This window comes from Haliaeetus albicilla, chromosome 26, assembly GCF_947461875.1.
Source record: "Haliaeetus albicilla chromosome 26, bHalAlb1.1, whole genome shotgun sequence".
NCBI lineage: Eukaryota > Metazoa > Chordata > Aves > Accipitriformes > Accipitridae > Haliaeetus > Haliaeetus albicilla.
The window spans coordinates 3857470-3880960 of NC_091508.1; the positions used below are offsets into that span (position 1 = coordinate 3857470).

General features: G+C 47.1%; 3 protein-coding genes across 3 annotated transcripts; all 3 read left to right on the forward strand.

Moving 5' to 3' along the window:
* The first annotated feature begins 1339 nt into the window (after positions 1 to 1339).
* Positions 1340 to 7393, forward strand: LOC138682142 (zinc finger CCCH domain-containing protein 11A-like). The gene is given in 12 exon segments (XM_069771868.1): positions 1340 to 1393; positions 1579 to 1698; positions 2326 to 2449; positions 2898 to 3061; positions 3063 to 3100; positions 3402 to 3538; positions 4080 to 4181; positions 5262 to 5357; positions 5568 to 5633; positions 5883 to 6049; positions 6460 to 6527; positions 7094 to 7393. Coding segments are annotated over 12 exon segments (1401 nt in total). The 3' UTR covers positions 7359 to 7393.
* Positions 7394 to 8091: 698 nt separating this feature from the next.
* LOC138682143 (small nuclear ribonucleoprotein E-like) lies at positions 8092 to 11215 on the forward strand. The gene is made up of 5 exons (XM_069771869.1): positions 8092 to 8103; positions 8318 to 8344; positions 8873 to 8935; positions 9173 to 9255; positions 11083 to 11215. The coding sequence occupies exons 1-5, from the start codon at positions 8092 to 8094 to the stop codon at positions 11213 to 11215; spliced, it is 318 nt and encodes a 105-aa protein (XP_069627970.1).
* Positions 11216 to 12736: 1521 nt separating this feature from the next.
* LOC138682008 (zinc finger CCCH domain-containing protein 11A-like) lies at positions 12737 to 22205 on the forward strand. Its single transcript, XM_069770727.1, is given in 17 exon segments — positions 12737 to 12790; positions 12976 to 13095; positions 13723 to 13846; positions 14295 to 14458; positions 14460 to 14497; positions 14799 to 14935; positions 15467 to 15547; positions 16026 to 16136; positions 16892 to 16967; positions 17229 to 17314; positions 17525 to 17590; positions 18137 to 18637; positions 19293 to 19366; positions 20074 to 20402; positions 20715 to 20880; positions 21280 to 21347; positions 21911 to 22205. Coding segments are annotated over 17 exon segments (2448 nt in total). The 3' UTR covers positions 22164 to 22205.
* The last annotated feature ends 1286 nt before the right edge of the window (positions 22206 to 23491 follow it).

Below are 23491 nucleotides of genomic sequence, written 5' to 3' on the forward strand. Positions count from 1 at the left end.
TAGAGAACAGCGTATGATGGCAAACTTGTAGCATTGGCTCTGATGTAAAAAGAGAACAAATTCTTTCCGAAAATCAGTGTAATTCCAAATTCTTGGTATCACGCAGCCATGCCACTTGCAAAGGAAGCATTTCCCTGCCTCTCAAAGCTTGCTGTATCCTCGATCTGCTGTCTCCCTGCTGTTAATTGATTGCAACTCCACGTGTCCGATTAGGGCTGAGAGTTGCTCTCGCTACGGATATCGTGCACCATGTGCTGTGCACGCTCGTGTGTATAGAAACGTTGATACCGTATGCGTGTACGTAGGTATGCCTGTTTGTGTGCTGACCCCAAAATCACTCGTGTTATAAAGCATCAGCCTTGAAGGCATATTCATCAAACTGTTATGTAGATCTTTTGGGTCTGCCGGTTCCCTCAAAATGAGAGACTTTTTATGCAGTCTGCTGTGGCAAATAGCCCCACATTCTAATTTTTACTATCGCTCTTGCTGACTTTATCATCCCTCGCTCTTGGCGTGTGCATGAACGGGTATGTGTACGTGTGTCCAGACAGTATTTAACAGGTCGAGTTGACTAAAACAACTGTAAAGAGTGGAAATTCTGACTGTTCTGCTTCAGCTTTGGACAACTTGGCTTCAGATTCTCATGCAGAGAACGCGATGTGTTAGCAAGAGCTTGTCCTGTGCTTCAGACGACATGCTGGGTGGTTTGCATACGCATCATAGTGCAGCGTTCTCTGTGTAACTTGTGACACCGAGGGCGCTGTCAGCCTAGTGGAGTGCGGTAACCAGCAGGTAAATCATCATCAGCTGTTTGCGGCTGGGGTAAGGCTGACGGATTGACAAGGGGGATGAGAACACGTAGTTCCTGGTGCTCTGCCTTCCTTGTGATCTGACTGTCCTGATACACAGGGGGGGCGTTAAGCATCTTTACTATTTTTGTAAGCGATTAAAGGCACAAAGTAGAGCAGCAAGAGAGACTGCCCAAGTGAAATACTTTGTGCTTTATAACCCGCAAGTACCCACAGGTAGGTGCAATAGTACTCCTCTCGTGCGTTTGTTGGGGTGCAACAAAAAAGTTTTGTTCCCTTCTTGGTCTTTGGTACAGGACACAGGCAGGTCAGCAAGCTGGAAGGTTAGACCAGGGAGTAGGACTGTTTCTTCTTTTTCGCTTACTGATACCTTTCTTTAGGGTTACTTTGAAAAAGAAGATTTGACCGCTCAAGCCATCAGGAGACTTTCCGTCCAAGAAAGAGCGAAGCCAGCTCTTGCCAGGACGGGAGGAAGTCCCTGTTGAGAGCGAAGCCTTCGAACCTGAGCTGGTTCTCAGACGGTGTCGATTATGTCCAAGCAAGGGGACGACTGCTACTTCTATTTCTATTCCACCTGTGACAAGGTATGTTTGGGCTTCTTTTGCTTTGGGGTTTCTTGTTGAGTTTTTAGGAGAGGAGGGGGCGGAGGCATCCAGATTTCTGTTAACTTCACAAGCAGTTCGATTCTGCGTCCAGTTCTACTAGCATGGATAATTCTGGAGGCTGTACTGTTTTAATTTCCTCTTTGTGGGTTTCCTTTTGGTTACAGGGAGACAGCTGTTCCTTCCGCCACTGTGCGGCCGCTCTGGGAAATGAGAGAGTGTGCAGGCTGTGGCAGGAGGGTCGCTGTTTCAAGACTACCTGCAGATTCAGACACATGGAAGTCGATGTGAGTGTTTGGCTAAAGATGTGTTCTCCAACTAAATCCCTGAAAGCATTTTTCCTTGCTGTCGGCAGCCTGAATGTGCTTGTACGTGATAGATTTACTTGCTTTCAAAGGATACTGGTTTCCGTTACTTGGAGGGGGGTGGGAGGAAGTTGGGGGAAGAAAGATCAATTTCTTAGGTATATCTCAGCAAGACATTTTTGTATTAGGTGCTGGCGTTGTTCTGACGTCTTGGGGTAGCACAGGGTGGGGAGGGAGAAGATGGGAAGGAAATAAGGCTCTGAAAGATAACTTGAGATAGATTCAAGCTAGGCAGTTTAAGGCATTTTTTTCCCTCTGAATAATCCCAGTATTTTGCACATTGTCTTAGTTTAGCCCACCCTGAACTGATGTGTGCGAGCCCCCGTCTTCTCCAACGGAATGACAGGAAAGCTAGATAATATGTAGTAGTTACAGCGTACGCAAACTTTGTCGATCTGCCCTGCAACGCTTTCAGTGATAGACTGCCCTTTGGAACGATGTTTCCGCACTGCACTGCGATAGCCCTCTCTCTGGCATGACGTGTAACTATGTCTCTTAGCAAGCCTAAGGCGAGTGTTACCATGAGCTTTTCTTTCTGTCTGTCTTCAGAAAAAACGCAGTGAGATCCCTTGCTACTGGGAGAATCAACCAGCTGGCTGTCAAAAATCCAACTGCGCCTTCCGTCACACGAAAGGACGCTATGTTGATGGGCGCTTCTTCCCGCCAAGCAGAAGTGAGTTTCTTGGGTCCTTTTCCTTTAAGCATTAAAGAATTAATTCTGAATATTACTCAGGAGTGGGTACAATGCCGTAGAAGGCATCGAGTAACTGCTCACTGATGAGTGTAGGGAGAAGTGTGCAGTCACAGGCTCTCAGCTAAACGGACTGTAATTCTGGTATTTAATTCTTTCTTTCATGCTCAGCTTCTCTGTGCTTTGTGTGATCTTTGCACTCCAGGTTGCTTTCCCCTCATGTAATCTTTTCTGGAGGGTAGGGTGGCGAGATGAGTGTGTGAAGGGAAGCCGTTGTTCCTAGTGTGTTCGTAGGGGTGGGGAATAGGAAACTCTGAATTCAGCAGCCAGGTGGGTTATCTACCTTATCTACCGTATCTAGGCAGTGAGTGCAAGGTTGGGGTGAAAGTTTTACATGGCCAAATGAGAGATGATCCTCGTCTTCCTCTAGCTACGCTTCCAAGTCCACCTGAGCCTGCAGAAGATGATGTGAAAATGGCTCAGGCGTCACTGCAGCAAAACAGACTTTCTGTGCAGTCGAGTCCCTCTCGGCAGCTGAGGGGGGTGATGAAAGTGGAAAGCTCTGAAAAGGTCCCAAGTCCTACACATCCTCCAGGCAGCTGTAATCAGTGCTGCAGATGATGATGAAGATGGGTACTTTTTACTTACTGAAGGCATTTCTGCCGGAGGTGAATGTACAAATTCACAGAGTGCCAGAACTGTGTAGTGTTTAAAGCTACGGACGAGAGTCTGGAGTCTTAAATATTTTTTCCCCGGTATAGCTCTTGCTTATATGAGCCTGTCAAGTCAATACAGCTGTTTAAAAAAAGCCTTCCACAAACAGTTGCTTGTAGTTAAGAATACGAACAAAATATGAACCGTGGACTGAAATGTCATTGTACGAGCTACATGAGCATGAAACGTCTTGTGTAATCCCTGCTCCATAACTGAATAGGTTTTATTTTGGACTTTCAGAGCAGCTTTCTGAAGAAGGAGATGAAACTAAAACACCTGTCCAGCAACCGGCAACAGAAGCCTGTAGTGGATCGCGGATAATTTCCACCAGGAAAGGCAGTGCTAATACAAAGCAAGGTATTCTAGCAGCCGTAGTAGGATGGCTTGGAAGGAGAACTTGACGATTAATTCCAAAGCGATATGTTCTAAAACTACGATAGAGCATCGGGTAGCTGGATGGAGTCAGTTATTTCCACGAGCTCATTCCTCTCTAATAATGTCGTATGTCCCTTGGGTCAGACAGGTCAACTCCTCCCTGTTGACTTTTGTAAAAGAAAATAGAGCCACAGCGTGGAGTTTAAATGCCTGCAAATGTGTCCTTTCAAACACTGTGGGAAGAAGCCATGTCTAATGATAGAGGAATCTAATATCGTGTAGATGGATTAAAACGCTTAAGACGGTAGGTTTTACTCTGTAGGATGGGAGGAGGGTTGAAGAAGGATGCCAATTGCTTACCAAAATACCCATCTGTTCTATGGCTTTTTTTACTGGTGGGGAGTGTTGAGAGGGTTTATTTGGAAGACTTTGGAAGGGTTCTGAGCTGTAAGAAACTTGAGGATGTGTGCTCTTCAACATGTGCCTTTAGGCCTCAGCTTCATTAACCATTTTCTGTTTTCAGAGGACAATTTAAATTTTGGAATAAAAACACTTGAAGAAATCAAATTGGAGAAACTAAAGAAAAAAACAAAAAGCCAAGGTGGTGAGTTAATATCCCCTACTTGTAGTGAATACTATTGTTTCCATTTCATGGCTCCTCAGTCAAAAAGGTCAAGTAATAATTAAGATAATTCAGACAGGTTAGCCTGCTGGTGCTGCCTTTTCTAATTAAAACCATGCTTTTATGCTTCAAGGCCCTGGTTTGATTGCAAGTATTTGGCATTTGTAGGTGCTCAGTTTGTTGTGTTGCAATAAAAGATCCAGAAGCGGTTTTTATCAGCCTGACATTAAGCCGTAGCTCATCATGTATCACACCACCTTACAGACTCTCCAGTGTGCTTAATTGGACTCTCATGTTCCTGAAGTTGAGTGAGATTTGTGAAGGAGCTAATGTGTCGACAGCACGTGGCAGAAGTAGCGGTTGGGTTAAGTGCAGTAGCAGAAGAGAGAGAAGCTAATGTCAATACGAGTGTCAGTATGCAAAAAAGGGGATAAGTGGAAAAAGCGGGCAGTAATGAAAGGGCAGACCTATAGAAGATGGTATTATACAAGTAGGCAATTTTTGAAGCGTTGACGAGGCTGACGGTGGCACTTGCGGACAGTAGCGTGATAGGAGTCTGTGTATAAGTGGTGGTGTTCAGATCTGCACAAATTCCTTTGAAAGGCAAAAAATGTGTGGCACTACTACTGCGCGTAGTCACTCGTTTCTGTGGTTTGGCTACCAGAAGAGTGCCTTTTGCTGGGACGTGGGCTAGAAGGACAATGCTCTTAGTGGCTACTGGTTTCTGTGCAGTGAAGAGATTAGTCTTTGTTTTAGGGGAGGAGCCTGTGATTCAAGTGAATCTTGGCGAGAGGATGGGAAAACGGAAAGCCTCCATAGGGAAGAGCTTTTTGTGAGCTGTTGTTCAGGTGCCCTCATCTAAACGTGACTGTGTTTAAGGGTAATTTTGCTGCGTGCAGGAGGAAAATCCGTTTTGGCAGAGATGTGTATTGGCGGCAGGCAGAAGTGGCAAATTTGGTTAGCAGCTGAAAGGCAAATCTAAGAAAAGATCCCTGGAAGCATTGAAGTTTGTGGCTGACTGTTCTAAAATCCTCCTCCAGAGAAACGTTCTTCAAGTATTGCTTGTTTTCTCTCTTTCTGAAGCTGGTAGAAGTGTCCTTCCGTTAAAGCGCAACCTTGCTGACAGGCTGGGGAAGAAGATAGAGGTTCTGGAGAATGCTGACAACGCACCAAAAAGAGGTACGACTACTAAGCAGACATCTGGATTTGATGCACAGATTTTCTGTTTAGGTTTGCTGTTTGTCCTTTCTTCTAGTGGTTCTTTTTGCGTGTTGGTTGAGGGCTCAAGGTAGCTCTGAATCCCGGTGAAGTGATGGCTCTCATTGTGAAACGTGAACACCAAATGGAGATTTATGCAGTCTGCCGAACTTTTTCTGTTCTCTCTTGTAGTTCAAGTCCCCAGGTCTCTGAAGGAGAGGCTAGGACTGCCCTCTGAACAGAGCCGTACAGAGACAGGTACGAACTGGCTATTAAGTATGCTTTCCCCTTTTGTCTTTCCATGAGCTTTCCTACGGCCCTAAAAGTTAATTTAAAAAAACCTGCCTGATTCCCCTTGCTCGAGTGCTGAAGCTGTCCTGTTTAGCTGCTGGCTAAATACACTTAACTAGAAGGATTGTGGTGCTGTTAAGAGAACCTGTTTGTTTGTTGGGTTTTTTTCCTGAGGCAGAGCAAGACTGCATCAGTTCTCTCTTCCTTTTACTCTAGCCAAACCGCAGGTGTGCCTGAAGCCTTTGGATGGGAAAGCCACCTTCCCCAGAAAGCAGCCACTGAAACGTAAGGCAGCCGAGAGTCATCCGTCTGCCGTGGCGGCTGTGAAGCCACCGAGTGCCACTGGTGGCGACGGGAAGGAGCCTTCAGCTAAAAAAGCAGCTGTGGAAAGGAGAGCGGCTGAGGCAGTAGTGGGTCCCTAGTAAAATTTATGCCCAAGTTGTAGCCTCCTCTTGGAGAAAAGATGGAAGACTGAAACGTTCTACGGGTCTCTGTTCCCTTTTAAATCCAGAAGCGGTCGCCAGGACGCTTGTAGTACCTTTCTGCTTTTTACGAGGTGAATGGCAGTGTTTACATAATGCTCTGCTACGTCCATTAATGCTGTGTTCCTTAAAAAGACCCAAGGTCGTTAGTAAACGTTAAGGCAATGCTAACTTTTCTTCAGGTGTGCCCTGGCTCACCAGGGCTCAGCAATGGTTAAGGCTCAGCAATGCCAGAGGAGAAGCAGCGGAGGAAGAATCTGCAAAGCAGTCTTTGACCTGTGTATCCTAAAAACCATCTTGCTTCTTCCTAGGCTGTTGTTCCGGCTTTGCCAGAGGGCAGCCTCCTCTCCATACGCGGGAGAGAAAAACCCCAAACCAGGTAACAACCACAACTTGTTCTTTTTCTTGATCAGTGTGCCTTTCACGTGAATCTAAGTTGTTTGTTGTTTTTTTTTTTCCCACACGTGGAAAGATTAGAGTTTTGAGATACTTCATGCCAAAATCCAGCAGAGGAAAAATTCGTCTGAAATAATAAGTTTCTAGCAGCTGGCTGGACTGCTTATCTAGATTCTTGTCTGAAAATGCTGCAAGTTGGTACAGCTTTTCAGTGGCTTCTTGGGTTTTCTGAACGCCTGTGGAGGCTGACTCGGTAACCTTTTTGCAGTCAAATTAGTAAAGGTGGCAAAGTGTCTCTGGCGACAAAAACGGAACCTTCTTTGCCAGACCCCAGATGCTGTGTCTTCGCGGATAAATCCCCAAAGTGCAAAATGTACCTGCTGATACATTGGACTGTAGAAGCAGCCCCAGGTTAATTGAATAACAATCCCTGCGTAAGGCTGAGGGGTAGGAGGGATTAACTACCATTTTAAGAGCTGGTTTGCAGAAAACATCTCTCTGCTTAAGGAATGTCATACACTGATTTGCTCTCTTTCTTGTTCTTCCCAGTCCTGAACTGCACATTGGAAGCCAGGCAGACTCTGTGGCACCGCCAGAGGTCTCAAGCTCGACCTCAGCTTCCTCACGAGTAGCAGTAAAGACAGACGGGTTGAGCTCCACAGGGGCCTGGGAAGCCCCCTTCTCTGTGGAAGACGACTTTGAGCAGTTTCTTTGGGAGATCTCAGGAGGCAAACTGGACGAGATAATTGACCCGGACCCAGAGAAGGATGAGGATGAGCTCCTCATGGAACTTGCTGAAATGCTGGACATCTGAAGCGCATAGTCTTAAGGCTTAAAATAAAGAAAGAAATAAATTGAAACTGATTATTTTGTTGGATACCCAGAGGTGATTCTTTTCCTAGCTGAGGCTTTGCAAGGAGTCTTAAAGCACAGGTGAACTGGTAGACATTGGGAGTATCTGCACGCAGTTGTCCTAAACTTCCCTGCTGGTCAGACATGCGGTCTGAATTTGTGACCCTGCAGAAGACAGCTGAGACTGGGGTCTCTTGTGTACCCTGCCACCAGGGATCGTTTTCCCTAGCAGCTACCTTTTGAATCATTTTCTTAAATTTTTGAAGAACTTGAGTCTCTTCTCTTCCTACGAGGATTTGTGAAGGTGGGGCGGCCCTCAGGCATTTGCTGCTGGCAGAGGAAAAATCGGTTGTCGGAGTGGATTGTCAATACTTTCTCTTTGGAAGAAAACACTTGCGTGCTTTGATAATCCACTGTGCTGTCTTCGTTCCTAGAGGAAAGGTCTGAAACCAAAACTGAGCAAAGTGCTGTTCCGGCTCCAGAAGGGTCACCCAGCCCCAAGCTGCCGACGCTTTATCCTGCCGAAGGACTTTCTCCCGCTGAGACTTCTGCCAGCATGGGTCGGTCGGTCGTGGACTTTGGGAGAGAGGAAGAGCGCGCGAGAGCCCGGCGAGGAAGGCTTCCCCCTCGCTGCTTCCCTCCTCCTGCTCTGTCGTCAGCCTTCCCTGTCCCCGGCCTAGGCTCTGTCCGCGGAGATGGGGTTTGGTGTACGCCATGGTTTCTGTAAATATTTTCTTCTTCCCTGTTATGCTCGTATTCTCCTGAAGGTCCTGTATGAAACATAGCCTGGCCACCTCCACCTTCACCGGTAGTTGAGCTGTTCCCCATGACAGCAGTTAACAGCGTTTTTACCGAACCCTGGGGCAGGAAAGGTGGGGGTGCGTGGTCTGTCTGTGGGGCGTCCTTAACGCTCCGCTCCAGAACCTCATCTTCCGCTACCTGCAGAACGTGAGTACCGCCGGGCTGCCGCGGCTTCGGCCCCGTGTGAGAGGAACGTCCCGGTGCTTCTTGCGCAGGGCCCTTCGAGCCATGTGGGGAGCGGGGCGGCACGCCGGACGGGTCTTTCCGAGGTCGGGATGGGGTTTTTGGAGCCGGTCTCGCTTGAACTGAAGAACTTGCTGTCGTTGCGATCCGTGAGAAGAACAGCTAGTTCCGAGTTGGGCGTTTTTCCTTCTCACCTTAAGGAGTTACCTTTGTAAGAGGCGTTTGCTCTTGCAGTCACGTGTGCAGGGATGTTTTCCGTGACAGTCTTGAAGCCTGTGCTGTTGCGTGTTCGCCAGTGAAGGCAGAGGGGATTTCCAGAATAGTCTACCACCTTAAAAATGGCTTAGGACGTTGCTGAAACCACGCGTGAGAGTTACTGCCTCGAGTGTTACAAAGCTGTCGGCAGCAGGGAGTTCTTAATGCACAGGAGAGGACAAAATTGTGTGGAGTGTTTCTGTTCCTGTTGTGCTCTCCCCCTCCATCGTTTTGCAGAGGTCCAGGATCCAGGTGTGGCTTTATGAGCAAGTGAACATGCGGCTAGAAGGCTGCATCATTGTGAGTATCAGGATGTCTTTGGATTGGGTATTTTGTTGGTTGTTCTTCCAATTCATAAAACTGTTTCTTCCTGTCAGGAAAAACTAGCATGGGGGATGGAAATACCTCGTGCCTCTCCAATTAATAGTCTTAATTGTCCAGCCCACGTCAGCACAGCTCACGATAGCTTGTGGTGTTGTTGCTGAAGTTTAGAGCAGGGCACGTAGCTCAGCGGCGGCTTTTGTTGCTGATTTTTAGGGCTTTGATGAATATAGGAACTTGGTGCTAGACGACGCAGAGGAAATTCGCTCCAAACCAAAATCAAGAAAAGAGCTGGGTATGTCAGTATGTCTGTGTAGGCCGAGCGATGCCTGAAACCTGGCTGCGTGAGCCTTCCCCGTAGCAAGGCTTCAAAGCACGAAACCTGTGAAGAGTGTTGAGTGTGGAGTACAGTGAGCGGATACTGGCTAGGTCTCGGTTCCTGCTGTTTCTTGAGCTGGTGGTTTTGTTGAACGTGAAGGAGAAAGAATCTGCCTCTGCCTGCGACGAGTCTTTGTCTTTCAAATGTGTGTAACAACGGATGGACTGCGCTGCACTTTTTCTGCAGCCCGGGTGGCAGGAGGGGTCCAGTCAAACTCCTGCTCAGGAATATGGAAGGCGACAAGCGAAATGCTGAGCTGCTTGGACATTCAAAAGAGCTAGATCTGAGGGGATTTCTCTTGTTCCCCCCATGGCGGTGGATATAGTAAAGTTGCACTGTACAGGTGTGTCTCACTTCCTAGGGAAAAGAAATGGCACCTTCTAGACCGTGAATTCCTCCTGATTTGTGTTGGAATGCCTCTGCTGGGCAAAGCGGTGGTCCTTAATTGCCTTCCATTTAAGAGTTGGCTTGTGCAAACTGCAGAAATCGTGCTTGAAACTTCATTTAATTATCAATGGCATCAGTAACACATCCAGTAATTTCTAGGAGGAGATGCGTAGGAATCTGTATGACACAAGAGTCTGTTTTTGAAGGTGCTAAGGGTGAAAAGTGAATAGTCCCATCAATACTGAGGAAGGGAAGGAAACCTCGCGCTTAACAACTGGTCTCACTCCCGTTGTGGTTGAAGCCCAGCCGGTAACAAAGCACCACGCAGCCGCTTGCTCACTCTCCTCTCCCCCCGCCGCCCCGGGCCACGGTGGGATGAGCAGAAAACATAAGGCAGGCTCGTGGGTGGAGATAAGGAGTGGGAGAGATCACTCGCCCCTTATGGTCACGGGCAAAAGACAGGCTCAACTTGGGGAAGAAACAAAATCAGTTTAGTTTACTGCAAATCCAAACAAGCCAAGGATATTAGGAAGCAAAACCAAACCTGCGACCACCTGCCCCCCACCCCTCCCTCCTTCCCGCCTCAACTCCACTCCCGGGTTTCTCTCCCTCCTCCCCCCGGCGGCGGGGCATGGGGGCTGGGGTCGGTTCCTCACAGGTTGTCTCTGCCCCTCCTTCCTCCTCAGGGGGAGGAGGACTCCGCACTCGGCCCCTGCTCCACCGTGAGGTCCCTCCCACGGGAGACTGTCCTTCAGGAAGGTCTGGTCCTTGCCGCGGGCTGCAGTTCCTCACAAACTTCCCTGGCGTGGGTCCTTTCCGCGGGCCGGTCTTCAGCCACACACGGCTCCAGCGCGGGCTTTCCCATGGAGCCACGGCCATCTTGGGGGGCCTCTGCTCCACCGTTCAGCTCCATGGGCTGCAGGGGCATCAACCTCCTCAGGCGCCCCTCCTCCCCCCCGACCCCGGTATCTGCAGAGCTGTTCCTCTCACATTCCTAATCCCCCTACTCGCTGCAGGTTCCCCTTCTTAAATATTTCATCCCAGAGGCGCTGCCGCTGTCGCTGATTGCGTCGGCCTGGGCCAGAGGCGGGTCCGACTCCGAGCTGAGGGAGCTTCGAGCAGCTTCTCACAGGAGCCACCCCTGCGGCCCCTGCGCTGCTACCAAAACCCCGCCACACAAACCCGTAACAATTCCCTTTGCCAAGCAGTCAAAACCCAGTAACTAACAGGAGAACCCAACCTGCCCTCTCTTTATTTCAGATTTGGGAAAATCCCCTGCCAGAAAAAAAGAAAAATCCTGGAAAATCCGCTAGTGTTTGTGTGAGTAGAAGGTTCCAACCTTTTGTCATTAACTCGTAAGAACTATTTCATTCCGTTTTGTCCAAGAGAGTCAGAAATACTTGCACAGAAACGCGCAGCATGGGAATGAAAGGGGTCAGAACCGCTTGAATTTGAGCTTTATCTGGTGTGGTTGCAGGTTTTATGGCATTTAGTATCTTTAGAACAGTAAGAATCACAGTATCTGACTTTGCATCCAAAAAACCTGCTTGTGGCTAGGGAAGATCAGCTTCAGCGCTGGAGGCACCAAAAAATCATCAGCTGTCGAACTGGACCTAAGCCATCTTTTCAAACCTTCCGTGATCTTGCTGCAATGCATGATGATGGATTTATGGATTAGAGAACAGCGTATGATGGCAAACTTGTAGCATTGGCTCTGATGTAAAAAGAGAACAAATTCTTTCCGAAAATCAGTGTAATTCCAAATTCTTGGTATCACGCAGCCATGCCACTTGCAAAGGAAGCATTTCCCTGCCTCTCAAAGCTTGCTGTATCCTCGATCTGCTGTCTCCCTGCTGTTAATTGATTGCAACTCCACGTGTCCGATTAGGGCTGAGAGTTGCTCTCGCTACGGATATCGTGCACCATGTGCTGTGCACGCTCGTGTGTATAGAAACGTTGATACCGTATGCGTGTACGTAGGTATGCCTGTTTGTGTGCTGACCCCAAAATCACTCGTGTTATAAAGCATCAGCCTTGAAGGCATATTCATCAAACTGTTATGTAGATCTTTTGGGTCTGCCGGTTCCCTCAAAATGAGAGACTTTTTATGCAGTCTGCTGTGGCAAATAGCCCCACATTCTAATTTTTACTATCGCTCTTGCTGACTTTATCATCCCTCGCTCTTGGCGTGTGCATGAACGGGTATGTGTACGTGTGTCCAGACAGTATTTAACAGGTCGAGTTGACTAAAACAACTGTAAAGAGTGGAAATTCTGACTGTTCTGCTTCAGCTTTGGACAACTTGGCTTCAGATTCTCATGCAGAGAACGCGATGTGTTAGCAAGAGCTTGTCCTGTGCTTCAGACGACATGCTGGGTGGTTTGCATACGCATCATAGTGCAGCGTTCTCTGTGTAACTTGTGACACCGAGGGCGCTGTCAGCCTAGTGGAGTGCGGTAACCAGCAGGTAAATCATCATCAGCTGTTTGCGGCTGGGGTAAGGCTGACGGATTGACAAGGGGGATGAGAACACGTAGTTCCTGGTGCTCTGCCTTCCTTGTGATCTGACTGTCCTGATACACAGGGGGGGCGTTAAGCATCTTTACTATTTTTGTAAGCGATTAAAGGCACAAAGTAGAGCAGCAAGAGAGACTGCCCAAGTGAAATACTTTGTGCTTTATAACCCGCAAGTACCCACAGGTAGGTGCAATAGTACTCCTCTCGTGCGTTTGTTGGGGTGCAACAAAAAAGTTTTGTTCCCTTCTTGGTCTTTGGTACAGGACACAGGCAGGTCAGCAAGCTGGAAGGTTAGACCAGGGAGTAGGACTGTTTCTTCTTTTTCGCTTACTGATACCTTTCTTTAGGGTTACTTTGAAAAAGAAGATTTGACCGCTCAAGCCATCAGGAGACTTTCCGTCCAAGAAAGAGCGAAGCCAGCTCTTGCCAGGACGGGAGGAAGTCCCTGTTGAGAGCGAAGCCTTCGAACCTGAGCTGGTTCTCAGACGGTGTCGATTATGTCCAAGCAAGGGGACGACTGCTACTTCTATTTCTATTCCACCTGTGACAAGGTATGTTTGGGCTTCTTTTGCTTTGGGGTTTCTTGTTGAGTTTTTAGGAGAGGAGGGGGCGGAGGCATCCAGATTTCTGTTAACTTCACAAGCAGTTCGATTCTGCGTCCAGTTCTACTAGCATGGATAATTCTGGAGGCTGTACTGTTTTAATTTCCTCTTTGTGGGTTTCCTTTTGGTTACAGGGAGACAGCTGTTCCTTCCGCCACTGTGCGGCCGCTCTGGGAAATGAGAGAGTGTGCAGGCTGTGGCAGGAGGGTCGCTGTTTCAAGACTACCTGCAGATTCAGACACATGGAAGTCGATGTGAGTGTTTGCCTAAAGATGTGTTCTCCAACTAAATCCCTGAAAGCATTTTTCCTTGCTGTCGGCAGCCTGAATGTGCTTGTACGTGATAGATTTACTTGCTTTCAAAGGATACTGGTTTCCGTTACTTGGAGGGGGGTGGGAGGAAGTTGGGGGAAGAAAGATCAATTTCTTAGGTATATCTCAGCAAGACATTTTTGTATTAGGTGCTGGCGTTGTTCTGACGTCTTGGGGTAGCACAGGGTGGGGAGGGAGAAGATGGGAAGGAAATAAGGCTCTGAAAGATAACTTGAGATAGATTCAAGCTAGGCAGTTTAAGGCATTTTTTTCCCTCTGAATAATCCCAGTATTTTGCACATTGTCTTAGTTTAGCCCACCCTGAACTGATGTGTGCGAGCCCCCGTCTTCTCCAACGGAATGACAGGAAAGCTAGATAATATGTAGTAGTTACAGCGTACGCAAACTTTGTCGATCTGCCCTGCAATGCTTTCAGTGATAGACTGCCCTTTGGAACGATGTTTCCGCACTGCACTGCGATAGCCCTCTCTCTGGCATGACGTGTAACTATGTCTCTTAGCAAGCCTAAGGCGAGTGTTACCATGAGCTTTTCTTTCTGTCTGTCTTCAGAAAAAACGCAGTGAGATCCCTTGCTACTGGGAGAATCAACCAGCTGGCTGTCAAAAATCCAACTGCGCCTTCCGTCACACGAAAGGACGCTATGTTGATGGGCGCTTCTTCCCGCCAAGCAGAAGTGAGTTTCTTGGGTCCTTTTCCTTTAAGCATTAAAGAATTAATTCTGAATATTACTCAGGAGTGGGTACAATGCCGTAGAAGGCATCGAGTAACTGCTCACTGATGAGTGTAGGGAGAAGTGTGCAGTCACAGGCTCTCAGCTAAACGGACTGTAATTCTGGTATTTAATTCTTTCTTTCATGCTCAGCTTCTCTGTGCTTTGTGTGATCTTTGCACTCCAGGTTGCTTTCCCCTCATGTAATCTTTTCTGGAGGGTAGGGTGGCGAGATGAGTGTGTGAAGGGAAGCCGTTGTTCCTAGTGTGTTCGTAGGGGTGGGGAATAGGAAACTCTGAATTCAGCAGCCAGGTGGGTTATCTACCTTATCTACCGTATCTAGGCAGTGAGTGCAAGGTTGGGGTGAAAGTTTTACATGGCCAAATGAGAGATGATCCTCGTCTTCCTCTAGCTACGCTTCCAAGTCCACCTGAGCCTGCAGAAGATGATGTGAAAATGGCTCAGGCGTCACTGCAGCAAAACAGACTTTCTGTGCAGTCGAGTCCCTCTCGGCAGCTGAGGGGGGTGATGAAAGTGGAAAGCTCTGAAAAGGTCCCAAGTCCTACACATCCTCCAGGCAGCTGTAATCAGTGCTGCAGATGATGATGAAGATGGGTACTTTTTACTTACTGAAGGCATTTCTGCCGGAGGTGAATGTACAAATTCACAGAGTGCCAGAACTGTGTAGTGTTTAAAGCTACGGACGAGAGTCTGGAGTCTTAAATATTTTTTCCCCGGTATAGCTCTTGCTTATATGAGCCTGTCAAGTCAATACAGCTGTTTAAAAAAAGCCTTCCACAAACAGTTGCTTGTAGTTAAGAATACGAACAAAATATGAACCATGGACTGAAATGTCATTGTACGAGCTACATGAGCATGAAACGTCTTGTGTAATCCCTGCTCCATAACTGAATAGGTTTTATTTTGGACTTTCAGAGCAGCTTTCTGAAGAAGGAGATGAAACTAAAACACCTGTCCAGCAACCGGCAACAGAAGCCTGTAGTGGATCGCGGATAATTTCCACCAGGAAAGGCAGTGCTAATACAAAGCAAGGTATTCTAGCAGCCGTAGTAGGATGGCTTGGAAGGAGAACTTGACGATTAATTCCAAAGCGATATGTTCTAAAACTACGATAGAGCATCGGGTAGCTGGATGGAGTCAGTTATTTCCACGAGCTCATTCCTCTCTAATAATGTCGTATGTCCCTTGGGTCAGACAGGTCAACTCCTCCCTGTTGACTTTTGTAAAAGAAAATAGAGCCACAGCGTGGAGTTTAAATGCCTGCAAATGTGTCCTTTCAAACACTGTGGGAAGAAGCCATGTCTAATGACAGAGGAATCTAATATCGTGTAGATGGATTAAAACGCTTAAGACGGTAGGTTTTACTCTGTAGGATGGGAGGAGAGGTGCCAGTTGCTTACCAAAATACCCATCCGTTCTATGGCTTTTTTTACTGGTGGGGAGTGTTGAGAGGGTTTATTTGGAAGACTTTGGAAGGGTTCTGAGCTGTAAGAAGCTTGAGGATGTGTGCTCTTCAACATGTGCCTTTAGGCCTCAGCTTCAGTAACGATTTTCTGTTTTCAGAGGACAACTTAAATTTTGGATTAAAAAGAGTTAAAGAAATCAAATTGGAGAAACTAAAGGAAACAACAAAAAACCAAGGTGGTGAGTTAAGATCCCTTACTTCTGCGTTCTGTTCACCTTCATCTTTTTTTTTTTTTTTTTTTTTTTTTTTAAGCTTCTGATACTACCTGGATAGCTGGCTATGCAATGGTGAATACAATTCTTGGCACGAGAAAGGAAAATTTTGGGGGCTGTTGGGTTCAGACTGGGAGGTGATTGCAGCTGAGAACCGCTTGAGGGACAGACTTCCATGCTTAGTTGCAGGCCTTGAGCTACTTTGGCATGCAATCTGTTTTCTTAAACTCCAACAGCTGATATTCTAGATTGGAATTCCAAGGGCAAATCAGAGGGAAATTGCTCATTTCTCTTATTTACATGCAGTGGTCATTGTATGTTTCACAGTAATGGATAACTAATGTCTTTGGTCTTTGTGATAGTTCTTTTATTTTGGTTGGTTGTTTGTTTTTTTAGTTGTTTTCTTTTTCCCTAAACATCCTCATGTTTTGCTTGCTATGATCAGAAGGTCCTTCAGGAGTTTCTGTTCCTCCGCTCCAATCTCGGGCTATTCCTGTGCCAGAAAAGGAAATTGTACGGACGGTAGTGAGAACTGTGAGTCTGTCTACAAAGCAAGGTAACAGCAAATACTATTGTTTCCACTTCACGGCTCCTCAACCAAAAGGTCAAGTAATAATTAAGATAATTCAGACAGGTTAGCCTGCTGGTGCTGCCTTTTCTAATTAAAACCATGCTTTTATGCTTCAAGGCCCTGGTTTGATTGGAAATATTTGGCATTTGTAGGTGCTCAGGTTGTTGTGTTGCAATAAAAGATCCAGAAGTGGGTTTTATCAGCCTGACGTTAAGCCGTAGCTCATCATGTATTACACCACCTTACAGACTCTCCAGTGTGCTTAATTGGACTCTCATGTTCCTGAAGTTGAGTGAGATTTGTGAATGAGCTAATGTGTCGACAGCACGTGGCAGAAGTAGCAGTTGGGTTAAGTGCAGTAGCAGCAGAGAGAGAGGCTAATGTCAATATGAGTGTCAGTATGCAAAAAAGGGGATAAGTGGAAAAAGCGGGCAGTAATGAAAGGGCAGACCTATAGAAGATGGTATTATACAAGTAGGCAATTTTTGAAGCGTTGACGAGGCTGACGGTGGCACTTGCGGACAGTAGCGTGATAGGAGTCTGTGTATAAGTGGTGGTGTTCAGATCTGCACAAATTCCTTTGAAAGGCAAAAAACGTGTGGCACTACTGCTACTCGTAGTCACTCGTTTCTGTGGTTTGGCTACCAGAAGAGTGCCTTTTGCTGGGACGGGGACTAGAAGGACAATGCTCTTAGTGGCTACTGGTTTCTGTGCAGTGAAGAGATTAGTCTTTGTTTTAGGGGAGGAGCCTGTGATTCAAGTGAATCTTGGCGAGAGGATGGGAAAACGGAAAGCCTCCATAGGGAAGAACTTTTTGTGAGCCGTTGTTCGGGTGCCCTCATCTAAACGTGACTGTGTTTAAGGGTAATTTTGCTGCGTGCAGGAGGAAAATCCGTTTTGGCAGAGATGTGTATTGGCGGCAGGCAGAAGTGGCAAATTTGGTTAGCAGCTGAAAGGCAAATCTAAGAAAAGATCCCTGGAAGCATTGAAGTTTGTGGCTGACTGTTCTAAAATCCTCCTGCAGAGAAACGTTCTTCAAGTATTGCTTGTTTTCTCTCTTTCTGAAGCTGGTAAAAGTGTCCTTCCGTTAAAGCGCAACCTTGCTGACAGGCTGGGGAAGAAGATAGAGGTTCTGGAGAATGCTGACAACGCACCAAAGAGAGGTACGGCTACTAAGCAGACATCTGGATTTGATGCACAGATTTCCTGCTTAGGTTTGCTGTTTGTCCTTTCTTCTAGTGGTTCTTTTTGTGTGTTGGTTGAGGGCTCAAGGTAGCTCTGAATCCCAGTGAAGTGATGGCTCTCATTGTGAAACGTGAGCACCAAATGGAGATTTATGCAGTCTGCCGAACTTTTTCTGTTCTCTCTTGTAGTTCAAGTCCCCAGGTCTCTGAAGGAGAGGCTAGGACTGCCCTCTGAACAGAGCCGTACAGAGACAGGTACGAACTGGCTATTAAGTATGCCTTCCCCTTTTGTCTTTCCATGAACTTCCATACAGCCCTAAAATTAGTTTAAAAAGCCTGCCTGATTCCTCTTGCTTGAGTGCTGAAGCTGTCCTGTTTAGCCACTGTCAGAGATCTGGCTCTAGAGGGGGGGTGTACTGTCCACTCGTGCCTCATCAAGGTTTCCGCTTGAAAACTGCTGTGAACCCTCAGAAGCTGCAGTATGCTTACGCACAAGTAGGACAGAAGCACTGCCAGGAGCAGGAGTTTGAGATGCGAACAGAGAGACAACGGTCTGAGAAAGTAACAAAATAAAATAAACTAATGCTGTTTGTGTCGCCACTCTCTCCGGATAGCACTAGTTTTCAAAATACAAGTGGCTTAAAGGAGGAGAATACCGTGCAGAATGGTGCTGTCCTAAGATGCATTCTTGGGATCACGCAAACCTAGTTTTCCTTAGTACTGTGACAGATTTTGGAGACTTTAAATATTGCTGGACTCTCCTTAAATGTTGGTGCTTCTCTTTCTTTTTGATGATGACAGAGAAGGCTGCTAAGCCAGCAGGAGAGATCCATGTGAAAACACTGGAGGAAATTCGACTTGAGAGCACTAATCGGAGACGAGGAGAACCCCAAGTGAAACCCCAGACTGAAGGACGTTGTAAAACAGAAGATCCCAGCTTGGGGGCAAGACCTTCCCCTGCAGTTCACGTCAAAACTTTCTCAGGCTCCCTGGCTGAAAAAAACCACAAGCGATTGGAACGAGAGAAGCAAAAAACAAAAGAGTTTCCTACCAAGACAAAAGTTGAGAGCAAACCCAAGAAGCAGAGCACACTTGCTCCGTCTGTGCTCAGCCAAGCGCGCCCGGCAGAGCCGGCACGTAAAGCCAAGCCAGCAGGAGAAGTGCGTGTTAAAACCTTGGAAGAAATCAAGCGGGAGAAAGCTCTGCGGGTGCAGCAGAGTGGAGGAAAAGTGCCAGCTCCACCAGCACAACCTGAACCTGCCCCGACAGGGAGGAGGTTGTTACGGATCACAAAGCTAATAGGTAATAAGGTGATTTGATACCTGCCCTGGTGAAGCGCTTCCCCTGTCGAGCAAATTCAGTTTGCTGAGGTTTTGCTTTGCTTTTTCCTTCTGCATATCGTAGAGGGTAGAAGAGTTTAAGGCTACAAAGTCAGAAGGCAAGGAAGTGCCAGAATATGCAACCATATTCTTTTCCATGAATCACGTGATAGCTTTCTGTATTTCCCACTGGAAAATTCTTCCACTGAGGAGCTTTGTAGCCTAGTTTCTTGCTTCTGTTTTTTCTGCCATCCGCTTGTGGTATGGGATCTTCCCTGGGCTGAATCCAGGCTTACCTTCCTCTTTGGCATATGCATTGTTTAACTCAGTTATTGATGTATCTATGTTTGCAAAGCATGTATCAACTTCTTAATGTGAGGGCTAGTTTTTGTCAAAATTGGCAGAGCGCTAAAGATACCGTTTGGATTATATAAGCCACGTAAAAAGAGAATAGTGCGATTGAGGGAAAGAGAGCTGGAACGGTGCAGGGATTGCTTACTGTAGCCTTTCCCTCTGTCCCATTATTAGACATGAGGAAATAGACAGAACAAGGAAACAGAGGTAGCCAGGTTTCTTTATTTCTGCTGTTGACAAACTGATGATCTTCTTTTTTTTTTTTTTTTTTTCTTGTTTTGAAGCACCTGGAAGAGAAGAAAAGATGATAGTGGAATTGAGCAAGCCTTTTCCCAAAGCTGTCTCTGCAGCTGCAGAGGTGAGTCCTTTGTGAAGACATACATCTATCTATTCATACAGTTTTTGATACATTTTGTTATGTTTTGTTTGTAACTGGCTGCATGCTCCCAGTTTGAGTGTGTTCCTACCTTTCCGCATTTGGTAAGCGCTGCAGTGCTGTCGCAAGTCCTGTCACTACTTTGAATAGCATTTCCAGACAACGTGTTAAACCCCAAGCTTTGAATTAATCTTATTATACCTGACAGTGAATAAGAAACCCTATTAGCACCAGATAAAATCTGCGAGGTTAATGTTTTTCTTCTCCGTGACTTTATCTGTGAGACTGGAAGAAGGAGATCTTAAAATCCTGGGCTAAGAACTTTAATAGAAAAGGCTGGAGGTTTGTATTAGAGGAAATCAGTCTGTCAGGGAATGCTGTCTTGGGGGAGCTTGTATGGCTTCCTGTTGCTGAAAAAGAATGTACTAGATTACAGCTAGAGTCTTCTGCTCTGTTGAAGAAGCTTGCTGTGTTGGGAATTGTAGGCTTTTGAAACTATTTCCACAGCAAAGCATGGATCTTGTTACAGGTTACAGGCAACGTTTTATGGGGAAAAATGTCAGATCTGAATGGTATTAACATGCTCTGTTGCACACGGAGCTATTTCAGAGGGATTGCTACTGAGATTTTCTGAATGAAATCTCCATAGATTTTTGTCCCCTTAGTCCTCTTCTTTTGTTTCCTTCCAGCCCTCTGATCAGAGTGCAACTAATTCTAAAGTTCAAGTGAAGAGCCTTGAAGAGATAATGTGGGAGAAGCGGCAACTGAAGCAACGCCAAGAAGAGAAGCTTCAGAAGGAAGCAGCTGCTGTGCCATCTCCTACTGAACAGGCAATCAAGGATAAAACTGCAGCATCAGGGAGTCCTGAATCCAGTGTGGTTTCAGGGTCAGCTTATCAGCTTCCAAAGAGGATATTGGTGAAATCTCCGGGAGATGGGGTTGAAAGCCCCCGAAAGGGTGCTGCCGTATCACCAGGGAAACGGGCAGCTCAACTTCTGGAATGGTTAGCTGAAAGTAAGTGTTGACTGTATGTTAAAGAGTTACTTTAGGTCATGCTTTGAAAGAAAGGCAGAGGGTGACAATTTTCACGTTGTAACTCTGGCTCCTTTTTGTAATATCTTTGCTCCTTCTTATGGCTTGTTGGTAAACAGAGTTTACGGTGTGGAAAATACTGCCGAGAGTCTGGGAAATGGCAGTGGAATTGTGCTGGCTAAATACATTTAACTAGAAGGGTTGTGGCGCTGTTAAGAGAACCTGTTTGTTTGTTGTTTTTTTTTTCCTGAGGCAGAGCAAGACTGCATCAGTTCTCTCTTCCTTTTACTCTAGCCAGACGGAAGGGGTGCCTGAAGCCTTTGGATGGGAAAGCCACCTCTCCCACAAAGCAGCCACTGAAACGTAAGGCAGCCGAGAGTCATCCGTCTGCCGTGGCGGCTGTGAAGCCATTGAGTGCCACTGGTGGCGACGGGAAGGAGCCTTCAGCTAAAAAAGCAGCTGTGGTAAGGAGAGCGGCTGAGGCAGTAGTGGGTCCCTAGTAAAATTTATGCCCAAGTTGTAGCCTCCTCTTGGAGAAAAGATGAAAGACTGAAATGTTCTACGGGTCTCCGTTCCCTTTTAAATCCAGAAGCGGTCGCCAGGACGCTTGTAGTACCTTTCTGCTTTTTACGAGGTGAATGGCAGTGTTTACATAATGCTCTGCTACGTCCCTTAATGCTGCGTTCTTCAAAAAGACCCAAGGCCGTTAGTAAACGTTAAGGGAACGCTAACTTTTCTTCAGGTGTGCCCTGGCTCTGTATTTTGGTTAAGGCTCAGCAATGCCAGAGGAGAAGCAGCGGAGGAAGAATCTGCAAAGCAGTCTTTGACCTGTGTATCCTAAAAACCATCTTGCTTCTTCCTAGGCTGTTGTTCCGGCTTTGCCAGAGGGCAGCCTCTTCTCCATACGCGGGAGAGGAAAACCCCAAACCAGGTAACAACCACAACTTGTTCTTTTTCTTGATCAGTGTGCCTTTCACGTGAAACTAAGTTGGTTTGTTTTTTTTTTCCCACACGTGGAAAAATTAGAGTTTTGAGATACTTCATGCCAAAATCCAGCAGAGGAAAAATTCGTCTGAAATAATAAGTTTCTAGCAGCTGGCTGGACTGCTTATCTAGATTCTTGCCTGAAAACGCTGCAAGTTGGTACAGCTTTTCAGTGGCTTCTTGGGTTTTCCGAACGCCTGCAGAGGTTGACTTGGTAACCTTTTTGCAGTCAAATTAGTAAAGGTGGCAAAGTGTCTCTGGCGACAAAAACGGAACCTTCTTTGCCAGACCCCAGATGCTGTGTCTTCGCGGATAAATCCCCAAAGTGCAAAATGTACCTGCTGATACATTGGACTGTAGAAGCAGCCCCAGGTTAATTGAATAACAATCCCTGCGTAAGGCTGAGGGGTAGGAGGGATTAACTACCATTTTAAGAGCTGGTTTGCAGAAAACATCTCTCTGCTTAAGGAATGTCATACGCTGATTTGCTCTCTTTCTTGTTCTTCCCAGTCCTGAACTGCACATTGGAAGCCTGGCAGACTCTGTGGCACCGTCAGAGGTCTCAAGCTCGACCTCAGCTTCCTCACAAATAGCCGTAAAGAAACGCCGGTTGAGCTTCTCAGGGCCCTTCTCTGTGGAAGACGACTTTGAGAAGTTCCTTTGGGAAATCTCAGGAGGCAAACAGGAAGACAAAATTGACATGGACCCAGAGAATGATGAGGATGACTTCTTCATGGAAATTGGTGAACTGATTGACGGCTGAAAATAAAGACAGAAATAAATTGAAACTGATTATTTTGTTGGATACCCAGAGGTGATTCTTTTCCTAGCTGAGGCTTTGCAAGGAGTCTTAAAGCACAGGTGAACTGGTAGACATTGGGAGTATCTGCACGCAGTTGTCCTAAACTTCCCTGCTGGTCAGACATGCGGTCTGAATTTGTGACCCTGCAGAAGACAGCTGAGACTGGGGTCTCTTGTGTACCCTGCCACCAGGGATCGTTTTCCCTAGCAGCTACCTTTTGAATCATTTTCTTAAATTTTTGAAGAACTTGAGTCTCTTCTCTTCCTACGAGGATTTGTGAAGGTGGGGCGGCCCTCAGGCATTTGCTGCTGGCAGAGGAAAAATCGGTTGTCGGAGTGGATTGTCAATACTTTCTCTTTGGAAGAAAACACTTGCGTGCTTTGATAATGCACTGTGCTGTCTTCGTTCCTAGAGGAAAGGTCTGAAACCAAAACTGAGCAAAGTGCTGTTCCGGCTCCAGAAGGGTCACCCAGCCCCAAGCTGCCGACGCTTTATCCTGCCGAAGGACTTTCTCCCGCTGAGACTTCTGCCAGCATGGGTCGGTCGGTCGTGGACTTTGGGAGAGAGGAAGAGCGCGCGAGAGCCCGGCGAGGAAGGCTTCCCCCTCGCTGCTTCCCTCCTCCTGCTCTGTCGTCAGCCTTCCCTGTCCCCGGCCTAGGCTCTGTCCGCGGAGATGGGGTTTGGTGTACGCCATGGTTTCTGTAAATATTTTCTTCTTCCCTGTTATGCTCGTATTCTCCTGAAGGTCCTGTATGAAACATAGCCTGGCCACCTCCACCTTCACCGGTAGTTGAGCTGTTCCCCATGACAGCAGTTAACAGCGTTTTTACCGAACCCTGGGGCAGGAAAGGTGGGGGTGCGTGGTCTGTCTCTGGGGCGTCCTTAACGCTCCGCTCCAGAACCTCATCTTCCGCTACCTGCAGAACGTGAGTACCGCCAGGCTGCCGCGGCTTCGGCCCCGTGTGAGAGGAACGTCCCGGTGCTTCTTGCGCAGGGCCCTTCGAGCCGTGTGGGGAGCGGGGCGGCACGCCGGACGGGTCTTTCCGAGGTCGGGATGGGGTTTTTGGAGCCGGTCTTGCTTGAACTGAAGAACTTGCTGTCGTTGCGATCCGTGAGAAGAACAGCTAGTTCCGAGTTGGGCGTTTTTCCTTCTCACCTTAAGGAGTTACCTTTGTAAGAGGCGTTTGCTCTTGCAGTCACGTGTGCAGGGATGTTTTCCGTGACAGTCTTGAAGCCTGTGCTGTTGTGTGTTCGCCAGTGAAGGCAGAGAGGATTTCCAGAATAGTCTA